General features: G+C 36.8%; 2 protein-coding genes across 3 annotated transcripts; one reads left to right on the top strand and one right to left on the bottom strand.

Annotated features, from left to right (window-relative positions):
* Positions 1-243: 243 nt before the first annotated feature.
* Positions 244-4,829, bottom strand: trappc6bl (trafficking protein particle complex subunit 6B, like). Its single transcript, XM_041813358.1, has 7 exons — positions 4,747-4,829; positions 4,336-4,432; positions 4,060-4,127; positions 3,853-3,970; positions 3,029-3,112; positions 2,792-2,885; positions 244-2,364 (listed from the first exon to the last, which is right to left on the bottom strand). Exons 2-7 carry the CDS (start codon positions 4,429-4,431, stop codon positions 2,333-2,335), a joined length of 492 nt encoding a protein of 163 aa, XP_041669292.1. The 5' UTR covers position 4,432; positions 4,747-4,829; the 3' UTR covers positions 244-2,332.
* Positions 4,830-5,135: 306 nt separating this feature from the next.
* Positions 5,136-7,203, top strand: bloc1s3 (biogenesis of lysosomal organelles complex-1, subunit 3). Of its 2 annotated transcripts, XM_041808662.1 has the most exons (5): positions 5,136-5,296; positions 5,386-5,501; positions 5,651-5,837; positions 6,140-6,240; positions 6,546-7,203. In XM_041808662.1, exons 2-5 carry the CDS (start codon positions 5,388-5,390, stop codon positions 6,729-6,731), a joined length of 588 nt encoding a protein of 195 aa, XP_041664596.1. In that variant the 5' UTR covers positions 5,136-5,296; positions 5,386-5,387; the 3' UTR covers positions 6,732-7,203. The 2 variants fall into 2 exon arrangements, with proteins under 2 accessions (XP_041664596.1, XP_041664607.1); XM_041808673.1 differs by lacking the exon at positions 5,136-5,296 and having other exon boundaries at positions 5,389-5,523.
* Positions 7,204-12,115: the final 4,912 nt, after the last annotated feature.

Below are 12,115 nucleotides of genomic sequence, written 5' to 3'. Positions count from 1 at the left end.
TTATCTTGATTTTCACCAAAATCATAAAAAAGTGACAAAAGTAAAGGGAAGAAAAAAAAGTAAAGAGATGTCAACCAGTAATACTCAAAGCTCAAATCTTGAATTTCCAGGTATTTTAATGGGTGCCCTATAAAGGGTTAAACACTGAGCTTATCATTTTTTATGCATGGTAATGTTAGTAATGAGCAAATACAAAAAGCAGACTCCACAAAAACTTTGAAACAGTACAATAAATGGACAAGGTTATGGGTAACAATCTTTATTTTGTAAAACTAGTACACTCACAGAAGAAGAATACAGTGTGAAAGACGGAGGATTTTATCCAATCGGTAAAAAAAAATGAAAAAGGCAATATGAGCACCATAATCCATCTTCTGCAGTAATGACCATGTGGGGCCATTTCAAAATGTAAATATAATGAAAATCCATAGAATTTAAATACTTGGAACTGGCCCTGGATTAGCCTGTAATAACTCAGACTCACAATGACAATGTTTTTCTTGAAAACTGATGTTTTAGATTAGCCTTATTAGGTAAAACTGTAAAACTTAATGTTCAGGAAGTGCTGTACACTCACATACAAATGTAACCTCTTAATACCAAACTCATGATATGGATCAAAATACATGAAAGAAATATTAATAACTTAAGCAGGGATGATGGGAAAGGGACCTGCAGTTACAGAACTCCAAATGTGTTATAATGAGGAGTTAAAAAAAAAAGAAAGTGAGATGAAGGTACTGAGAAAATTATAACTTTTCCCAGAATTTTTTTTTCGTTTTATAACTGCCATGGAAAGGCATGGCCAGGTCCTGAATTATATTTTTGTAACACAATATAAGGATAAACATGGCCTTAATTTATTAATTTAACTTTATCTTAATTTAACTTTATTTTGGAAAATGGATTCTTGATCATTACCATAGAAGAATTTCAAAGGGGTGTTGTTAAGATGTTTGTGGTATTACAAATAAATAAGGTAAATACTTTACACTAGGTTAAAATAAAAAATGTAGACTAATAATAATAGAAATGCCTTTTAAGACCATGTTTTTAAGACTTATAAGAAGACATACTGAGGAAATTAATCTGTAAATTTGGAAAGCAATGCACATAGAAAACACTGATAGCTTAATGTGTCCCTCTAGTGGCACCAAAAGGTAACAACATACACTAAAGAAGTGACTATTCTACATCATTCTTGCTGTAATAGCTATGGTGTCCACTTGTTGGGCCTAAATTTTGTGATGTCTTTATGGCATTATTATGCATTTTAAAAGAAAATGAATAAATAGAATGAAATTCAAAAGCTTTATGATCACATGGATGGACTCATTTTGAGGGAACAATGGGAACTTAGAAATATAACAAATAAATCAATGTCAAAGTATTTTTGTTAGACATGTGGAGCTCGCAGTAATGCAGGAAAATTTCAAAACAAGACTTTTACATATCACTGCAGTACAAAGTGCAAAAAATGTTTGTCATTACATAAAATAATAACTTAAAACCCTAGTTTGAATGGTCAACTGTAAAATGTGATGTGATCACAGAGGTAGAACACTTACAATTAAGAGTGTAACTCTACATTTATGTACCGATGACTCACTCTAAATTTGCATTTTTCCTGTAAATAAAATGAAATTTAAAAGACAACCAGCATGCATGAACACCTAGCTCCTAAAGGCAGTCTGTTTAAGGCAGGGCAAAGCACCAGGAGCAGTTTCTCTGCAGATTGAATGCGTACAAAGAGTAATGATTTTCAGAGGCTCACTCGCCATTGTTTGAGTTAGGGAAACTCTATGGCGGTTGATAGTCTGGGAATTTCATCCACAGCTATGTATTGTTAATTTTATTTAATTTCACTTTGAATTGTGTGTTTAGTAAGTACTCAGTCCTCTCAGATGGAGGACTCAACATTGCAACATATTGCAAAGAACACTAAGTTCCCTTGTGATTTACTTGACATTCACATTCTTGTCTTCACAGTCAATATTAATCTTTCAAAGCCATGCCAGGCAGGGTCAGTCAGAGCCAAGCTTCACCTACTTTTAAGTGAAAACTGAAGTTGAAACTATTATTGTTTCATTTACACTGGAGACAACTTCTAATAAAACAAGATGAAAAAAAAAAGAAAACAAACCTCATACTTTAAGTTTCTGCTAAACCTTTTTTCCTTGTTTGATGTACCTGGTTGTCATCAGTACCTCTTAAATCCCCAGCTCTTGTCTGAGTCCCGCTGAGGTTGAATAGGAACTATTATCCTCTCTTTAGGAAAAACAAAACCTCACAGGACCCTGTTCATAGCACCATGGCAACAGAGAGGAACAGGTCACAACTTCTGGATCACAACCTGAAACTTACCTGGGGAGACAAAATAAAGGAAAAATGAAACATTTGTTGTATCCCTTTTTTAACAAAATTTGCATAATTACCTCCGCCATGGAGGTTATGTGATCGGCAGGGTTTGATAGTATGTTAGTTTATTTGTTAGCAACATAACTCAAAAGGTTATGGCCAGATTTTGATGAAACTTTCAGGAAATGTCACAAATGGCATAAGGAAGAACTGACTAGATTTTGGGAGTGATCCGGATCACCGTTTGGATCCAGAATTCTTTTAAAGGATTCTGTACTATTGAAAGATAGGGCTAATGGCAGAGGTCTGCGCTCTCCGAGTGCTTTTCTAGTTCACATTAGAAACTTTATGTTAGCTATTGGACAAGCCAGTCATGTCTGATGACTGTCCCACTATAAAGAGACCATTGGATAGGGTTTTTAAAAGTACTTACAGGATGGCATAACAGAGACCTCAGCTGTCACCACGCTGTCCAGGCCGAGATTGGACAGAGCTCCTCTCACCACACCACATGAGAAAGCGAGGTACTAAAAAAAAAAAAAAAAAAGCCAAATAGACATACCAATTAACCTAAATTACAATTAGATCACCATGTCTTTCTTAAGTAAAAACCAAAATTTAAAAAGGACAAAACCTATAGCTGGACTTCACAGAGAGAGTGTATACTAACCTTTGGAGCTTGATCCAGGTACTGTTTTCCATTAGAGAGCTGAGTCAGCAGGGAAAACTTGTTGTCTTGAAGCACATATGTTCCCTATGACAGAGGATAAATATAAATACAATAACACTCACTGTTTTCATTTTCATGGTTTCTTTTATTTAAAGGGACTTTACATAATTCATACTTTCTAAACAATTCAGTGTGCTGTGGCTCAATTTGAGACCTGAACCCTTTTGGCCCACCAAAATCTTCAGGTATTTACCCCCTTATTTTAATATCATAAACAGATTTGAAAATAACAAAAGACACAGCGCAACAAGAGAGTGTTGGTATAGTCATTAAGTAAATTAACAACCCAACAGTAATTATTTTATTTGAACAGGCATCTGCAGAGTAGCCTGTATATTATTTTATATTCTAATCTCTTAAACTGTATTCCATCATCTGTTTCCTACTATTGTTAATACAAAGTGTTGAATGTTTAATGGTGCGTCATTAGTTCATTCAGTACACGTCAAACTGCACATCGGACAGAATAAACGTTCAAAAGGTGACTTGTGGGTTGATTCTTTCGGCTGTGTTATGTTTCTTCTTGGGCTTTAAACAAACATTTTAACATGTAATCAAGTACTTTATTTTACTCAAGCTTGATTTTTAATTTTCAAAATCATGTTCATGGTTTTCATATCAAGAAAAGCACCTATCATGACCACCTACAGAGCCCCCAGCCCACACTCTGGGAAGCACTGACACGTTTTACAGTCTAAGTTTAATAGCATTCTCTAAATTCATCTGGTATAAATATATCCTATAAGCAGGAATATTTAATTTACCTGATGGTTTGTTCTGAGGTTGTCAATCTGCCTCCTGAACACCTTTGTCCAAAAGTCTTTACAGATGAACTTCATGACATCCAACTCATCCTTGAAGCTGGGAGAGTCCCTGGTCAACCTAGGCAGAGAAAACAATCTACAATCAGAAACCTAAATGTCGCATGGTCTTAACTGTACTGCATGTACTGTATGTGTTTGCTCGTCTACCTTTCAATCAGTCCTTGTCCCACCCTGAAGCCCATGCTTTCAAGGACAGAAACACACACTGCTCTGTCCTGTAGAAAAGACACCAAAGCAATTAATTTTTTCAGGAAACAAGCACTTACTTCATACAGACACGGTTAGAGTTTTGTGTGCAGACATGAGCTGAGCATGACTGGGCTGATAATGGATGAAGATAGTCTGTGACACTAAACGACAGTGTAACTGACATAATCCTGTGCATCAAGTGTCTCTCAGTTGAGTCCTAAGTATATTACACACCTTGTGGTCCATTTCTCCTTTACTTGATTGCTGCTCCTTGTAAACATGTGACACTATCTCCATATGGAGGAAATCAAACAGCGCCTCGTCTGCCATTCTGGACAAAAGAAAGGCAAATGAGATTACAGAGCCTAAATAATGCTTGAGTAAAACAGTATCACCATACCTGTATATGCTACTCACAAGATACATTACATTATTATACATCTAATGAGGAGAACCTGTACAACAGCTTGGCGTTAGCTTGACAGTTAGCGCTACACACCTAGCTAGTGTTTTGGCTAGCAACGTTATCAGAACCGTCCTAACTCGATTTCTGAGAAATAATGTGGACAAAGCAAGGTATGTGGATTTATTAGCTTGCAGTATATGTAAATAAATTAACCATGAAGGAAGTAAAATCGACCGTACCTATTGAAAGAGGGTAGCTTTGTGGAGGTAGCTGGCTAAAGATGTAAATACAAGCCAGCTTCCTGGGTAGTGCTTAATATTAATGCCTGGGTACTCCTATGATTAATGTCGGCGCTCATATAACACACTGTGCTGTCGTAAGGCCCAACCGAAACCTATAATAGTATAAGGGCCCATACCATTGTATTGTATGTTGTTTAATGATCATGTTTACTGTGTATATTTATACAACAGCTGTCGATAAGTTGTTGGGTAAAAGAATATAATGTGAGTACAATTTCGGCGTACGCCATAACAAATTTCAAACGAACGCTTGTATGGGCTGGTCTTCCAGTCGCGGTGTAAACGTCAGCAATTACGTGGTAGAATAGTTGGATTGGATTGGTTCTTTGAAAGCATACCACTTCCTTATTTCTCATGTGATTTGTTTTTAGAAATCATCCAGTAGAGTTGACAGTTTTCGGATTGATCGATGAGATTGTAATATCTTAAGCTAATACTAGTTGATCATTTCGTGGATTCGTCCCGACTTACTGAAGGAGCATTTCAGGTATACGTTTTGTGTGTGAATCCAGGTTATTTCGATGCAGCAATAATCTACACGTTTTTTCATGGAGATCGTGTAATTGTGTTGTGCAGTCATGTCCAGTAGGTACCAGATCGTAGTGCAGGGTGAGGCCTCTGAGACGGACTCTGATGATGAAGTTTACATCACCTCCATGGCTGCTCCTCAGCTGGCCACCGTCGGAGCCAAGGTTGTTTTTCAGCCAGTCGACTGTATGTGTGTTTGAGCGCTTACTTGTGCGCGTGTATCTGATAGAAGGAGAAAAGTGTGTGTACCTGCCTGCAGCCCTCCTCTCATGAAAGTACAATCTGTTTCCTCTTTGATCCTGGATGCTGTCAGGTTCCCGGGGAGGCGTCTGAAACTGACAGTGAGGATGAGGAGGAGCAGTCGGGCCGAGTCTCTGCTCTGAGCCAGGAGAGCGGTCAGATCCTCAGGAGAGACCTCCCCCCTCTTATCGTAGTCCGAGACCATCCTGATATACAGTCTATAGTGGAGGATAGGCCCAGCCCCACACACAGACCACATGGTGAGTTACACTGCATATATATTTATACAATAACCATTAAGATGATAATATTTATTGTTTAATTGAATACCTTAACCTCAGGGGTGCATTTACCAACTTTATGATGCATTTCATTATCCGCCAATTAGACTATTTAGCTCATTAAATGAAAGTATACATGGATTGAGCATTTTATCGAATTAAGCCAATACATCTGTGAGGTGGTTGAAAGCTTTGAAATACCTCTAGACCTAAAAAGTGAGACTACATGTTTTTAAAGTTCTGAAATTCAGAATAAAGTTGTGTTTCTTTCTTGTTTCCAGGGGACACCCTGTTACAACAGAAGTTGCAAGAATCAAACAGCCGGCTGTACACAGATGTTGGGCAGACACTACGGCATGTTTATGGCAGTGCAAGTAGAGAGGTAGGCTGATATGTTAAACCCAGTAAACCTTTATTAAATCATTAAATTAGATACCGATACCAGCCTTAAGTACACATACTTGTACTCAGAAAACATTGCTAATACTGTGCTCTGTATCATTTAAAATATTTATGAGTATGTCCTCACAATAAACTAACCAATTAACTAACAGGAGCCAGTAGCTATTTTCCCTAGCATCAGGGAACGAGTGACAAGTGTCTGATCTCATATAATTTAATGTTTTTGAATGCCCTCATATGTAGATAAATTTATGCAATAGCTGTGACTTTATGTCTTTTTTTAAGGTGCATAATGCTACTGCTCAGCTGACTACCTCACAGAGTGCCATCATCAATGCCTCCCACAGCATCCGATTAATCCTGGATGACCTTAAAGCAGTTTCTGAGAAGATTGACATCATTACAAGTTGTCAAATACTGCCTGATATAAGCATCAATAATCTAAACAATTCTAATGCTCCTGCACCTTGAAATACAAAAAAATAAACATAATGTAAACTAAATGTGTTCTTCTTAAAATTATAATTGAAGTACAATTTAAAGTGGCAAAGTCATCAAGTCAACTTTATTGTACTTCTCTGTTTACAGCTAATACCTATGCATATGAACAGGTATGTACATTAAACAGTCACACACTAAAGTGTGTTTCTTTACTGTATCTCTGTGCCTGGATCTGTGGGGGTATTTCTTTAAAAAGTGGAGGAAATGCAGTAATTAAAATTCCACAATTTCATGTTTTCAGATTTTTTTTTTTTACCAGGAATGATTGGTCTGAAATAATAGTATTATTACTCTGTGCACTGGTTTTGGTTTCAAAAAAATATTTTATGTGTGTTTTTTTCTGGTCCACTGTGACAGGATGAGAAGGTAGACTTGTACATGTTTCACAATATCAACACATTTCTGTTTTGACAGTTGTTAATAAATAAAACTTTCACCATAAGATGTCTCCAGAGTTTTATTTCTTAGAAGCAAAAGCTCATGGCAGCTGCCATGATGGTTTATTGATGACACCTTGAAAGAAAGTAATGGCAGAGAAAACTGAAAAGAAGAAGAATTTTCTCACAAATTTGTTGGTGTCAGATAAACATTTCTTAAAAACAAAAAAATGCACAAAAACTGCCTGAGAGGACAGAGTTTAAAAATTCCCAAGATATATACAGAAAATGCTGTTGGCGTGATTCTCTTGCCTTTTGTTTTGTGCGATCAGAACACTCCTGCACTGAACCCACATTGTCCTTCTGCTTTACCTTTCCATCTTTTGATAAGGTAATATTATATTTACAGTCTATATATGCCCATTACTTTTAAGAGTCAACAGCTGCAGCTGCTGTGATTCCAGTCATTAAATCTTTGTGAATGTTTGTCATATAGGTGTGTAGATATACACAAAAACCACTACAAGCAGGTTGAGAATCGTGCCTACAATACCCACGATGCCGAGCACATGGTCTGGGTCCACTTTGTGTCTGGTGGATTCAGGAAGCATACATGCAGGATCAATCACCTATCAGAGACAGAGAGTGGTTTTCTGTGTAGCGTGGATATTTTATGGTGTCACTCAGCAGGAACTATGTTAAGTGTAATTACATGATCTAATCACCTGATGGCGCCATTGACACATATGACAACATAAAGCTGTTCTGATTTTCTCTTTCCCCTCCTCAATTTTCTATTCTATCTCTTAAGTTAGATTACAAATTACATGTGCAGTATTTCTACAATAAGTAACAACATTGTGACAGAAACAGAGTTTCATAATTAGAGCCATTTTTTAATTGATATATCTTTTTATTTAACTTCTTGATGCATCAGTGCATACTACTTTCTTATTACTGCAAAGTGAATCTTGTTTTGATCATAAAATAGTTTCCAGATTTCTAATTCAGTAATCAGTACAGATTTTTACTGTCTTTAAATGTAGAAAAACGTGATAATACATTTAATTAATGATAAATCTTCTTCATTTTTACCTATTGTTCTATACTTGAGTGAACTTACTTTCGCTGTACTTTGTTTAAAGCTATGATATAAGAAATATTGAATTTCTTCCTCTGCCTAATAGAATAATAGTCAGTCATGGTGTTATGAAATGTACCAACAAACTAAAAATTTTCCTCTGATGGGCAGATAACTATATATCTTGTTGTAAATTTACCTCTCTGGTCTTCTTTCCTCTGTCAGCTCTCCTTTCCATGGCATGGGTAGGCTCCATATCTTGCAGGTAAAAACTCACACAGTGCATTTGAAGCTCCTGAGCAGCGAGTTAAAATGCTCCAAATACGCCCAGGGATCAACACCAGCAGGATGTTAACTCCAAGAGCTATGGGTAGTGCTCACAGTCTTCTTTCTCCTCCCTGGGCTCCAGAGATCAACAGCTCTGTGATAAATGAGAGAATAAAAGCACACAGTTTTGTGTTGCTGTGCGTTTAATGGCTCAGACAGGGCCAAGAAGCTCCTTCGATTTCCAGGCACTATATCTGTGTCAGGTCACATATACAGTAGTTGCCTCGTAGCTTGCTCTGCATGTGTTTGAATGTGTTTCCAGTGTTGTTTTGTTACAAAGAAGTGAAGAGCCTCAAATACTTTGAGGTGATGTAATTCAGACTGTTGCTCCTTAAGTGTGATGGATAAGATCTGCCTCTTTGCATCTGTAGGTGAGTGGACACAATCAGAAAGCACAATTAGGAGGCAAAGAAGGTCCCAGTAGAGAAATTAGTTCTTGTGCCTACATCTACCAACCAGTGTCGTGTTAAAGTTACTCCATCTTCTTCACTCGCAGTAATTTCCCCTTAAAGTCATTGTTCATTGTCCAGCTTAAAATGATTAAACAGTAAAAAAGAGAAACACATACACACGTGCAGTGATGATGCTCATCCATCATGCTTAAAGCAGACAGAGAGTTAGCCTTTGGAGAACCATTATAATAGAGCTCCACCGAGGCATCATTACAGGCAAAGCTAAGAGGCAGGGGTGAGGTGTTAATTTGGGTCGCCCTAGTCCAAGTCTTTCTTGTCATTTATCATCCAGTATCACAAATGTGGTGCATGCAAACAATAACCCACCCTAATGGGCCTGGGAGATTGTTTTATACTTGTGGATGGCTGGCTGTGTGAGTGGAAGGGATGGACAACAGGATTTAGTTGTAATTGGCTATTTACCCTGTTTAATTTTGCATACTCAATCTGTTGTGGGCATTCTGATACTAAGCTGCCTGTGTTTGTGCATGCATTCACACTATGCATCAACAATATACCTGTAGTGACAACCTGCTATTTGAACTCACTTGCCCTCCATCTTTTGCAAATAACAGCCCATACATACTTTTTTGTGGCTCTCAGGCTTTCAGGGCATTCCTGCGTGCTGTGAAACAACTGGCAATACAAATGAATTGGGGTAAATTAGCCATAATGTAATGGGCTATTGGCACCACTTTCATAGCTTTTCTCCCACATGACATTTTGTCAAAAATGTTTTAAAGGGAAACATTGATGCACTATTTAGCAAATGAACCTTGTGAAGTCCTGGTTTAAATGAAAAGAAAATTCAATTCAAGAACAGGAAGTAGTGATGTGACTGTGAACGAGTCATGGTCTACGGGCTGGCTTCTAGAGCCAGTTTCCTTTTTTCCATACTTGTTTTTTAAACTAAAAAGCCAAAATGGTATCAGTGAAGAGTCATTTAGGAGCCAAAAGATCAGCTCTTACTATTGAGCTGATCCAAATGATCCAGAGCTCCAAAAAAAGACAACTCCCATCACTAAAAGCAAGGCTGGCAGGACAATAATAAAGGCATCCCTTCTGTTTACTGGTGACCTATTGCAGATAGGGAGGCCTTCAGTATGTGCATTTACATGTAACATTTTACCACCAAACCAGTCAGAATGAAGGCATCACAGATCACCTCTGTATGCAGTCTGAGCTATCAGATATCAAATCATCTTCAGTACATAATGAGGTGTGTCCACACAAAACAGCAAGGATTACCACTTGGTTCTCAAACCCTAAAACAGATCGTAATCTGTGGCAATAAAAGGTCTTAGCCTCATGTATTTAGCCTCATGGATGTTTTACTCTTTTATTGATTTTACAAATCAATCATGGTCTATATCTATATCTACATCTATATCTATATCTATCTATATATATATCTATATATCTATAGATATATCTATAGATCTATAGATATATCTATAGATCTATAGATATATCTATATATCTATAGATATATAGATATAGATATATATATATCTATATCTATCTATCTATATCTATCTATCTATCTATATCTATATCTATATCTATATCTATATATATATATATATATATATATATATATTCAGACTGTTTAATGACCAAGTGAAAACAGATTTATCAAAGTAATGTCATTTAAATAGAAATATGTAGTGTAAAATGAGTGACTGCATACATTTTCACCCCCTTTAAAGTGACTGACCTAATTCAACAGAGGTCCAGTCAGTTGGTGCCAGTAGTCCCACAGTTAGTGAAACGAGGATCACCTAAGTGCAGTAAATGTCTCTTAAGTGATCAAGACACCCGTATCTGGAAAGTCCAGTCACTGGTTAATCAGCATTCCTGGCTACCATTACACCATGAAGACAAAAGAAGACTTCAGTCAACAAGCATATGTTGCCATTCTGTTGTGTCACTCTCACAGTTAATTCTTAATACAAGAATGCATCATCTTCTAAATGCCTGAATAATTTTACTTAACATAGATCTGATAGGGGCAGAAATACAGGGTAAATGAATGCTTTTTATGTTTGTTTCCACACAAATTTCATTCCCACCCTATATAAGCCAGTGTCCAGGTTTGGCCATCACTGATTTATTATTAGATAACCTCTGCAGACTAAACTGAAAGATGAATCAAAACATTTTAGAAATTATCCCTCCGCACAGCTTTCCATGGCCGTGAATGAAGATCAATTCTTCTCCCAGCTTCTTAAATTATAATAGAGTCAACGAAGAACTTGTAATCTTAAAGTCAGTAGTTAGAATCATACCTGAGTTTGCATGTGCTGTAAATGGAATTCCAGACTGCCTTAGATTTTGCAAGCTGTACTTGATAAATCAGTGACAAACAATACAGTATATGCATAGTTTCCTTTGTTTAACTGGGGTTGGATTAAATACATTAATAGAATAAAAATTATGACAAATATGTATGGAGAATGTCTGACTGTGGCTTTGATGTAAACATTTGTGTCCAAAAATAACATTTTCACCTTCACTGTTCTTAGTAACATTCATTTCATTTATTTATTACCCCATTATCCTTAGAACTGCACCACTTTGTTTGTATATTGGTCATGTTTTTCTTCCTGTAAGCTGATCACCTTTTTTAAAAATGTAATCAAATCTTTACCTTTAAAAATTATTTGGAGTAGCTGTAAAGATTTTCAGGGATCACCCTGATCTTTGCCCTTTTGGGTTTGCTATGGCAGAGAAAGACACCACAGAGGGACTAAAAAAGTAATTGATCTATTGATCAGGGACTCTTACTGGATGCAGATGAACATAATGAGTCCCCTGAGGTTTGACAATCTGTGGTCCTTGTCTGAGGTGCTAGCATCTCATTCAAAGATTAATTTGTACATTCTCATATAACAAAGTGTGTGTGTCTGTGTGTTTTTTAGAGAGAGAGAGACAATAATTAGAATTTCCACACCCTTTTATCTAGGCCTGCCCACAGAAATTTGCTGAGTGAATGGATGCTATCTCAGAATATCATTACACACATGTTGATTCAGTAGCGTAAACTATAGCCTCTTGACCAATATTCATCCTCTCAGCCTGGTTCTGATCAGTTTTTGGTGCGGCCTAAAAAAAAAG

The sequence above is a fragment of the Cheilinus undulatus genome, linkage group 2 (assembly GCF_018320785.1).
Source record: "Cheilinus undulatus linkage group 2, ASM1832078v1, whole genome shotgun sequence".
Lineage (NCBI taxonomy): Eukaryota > Metazoa > Chordata > Actinopteri > Labriformes > Labridae > Cheilinus > Cheilinus undulatus.
Note: the sequence above shows the minus strand (reverse complement) of the source record. Positions and strands in the feature narration are given on the sequence as shown.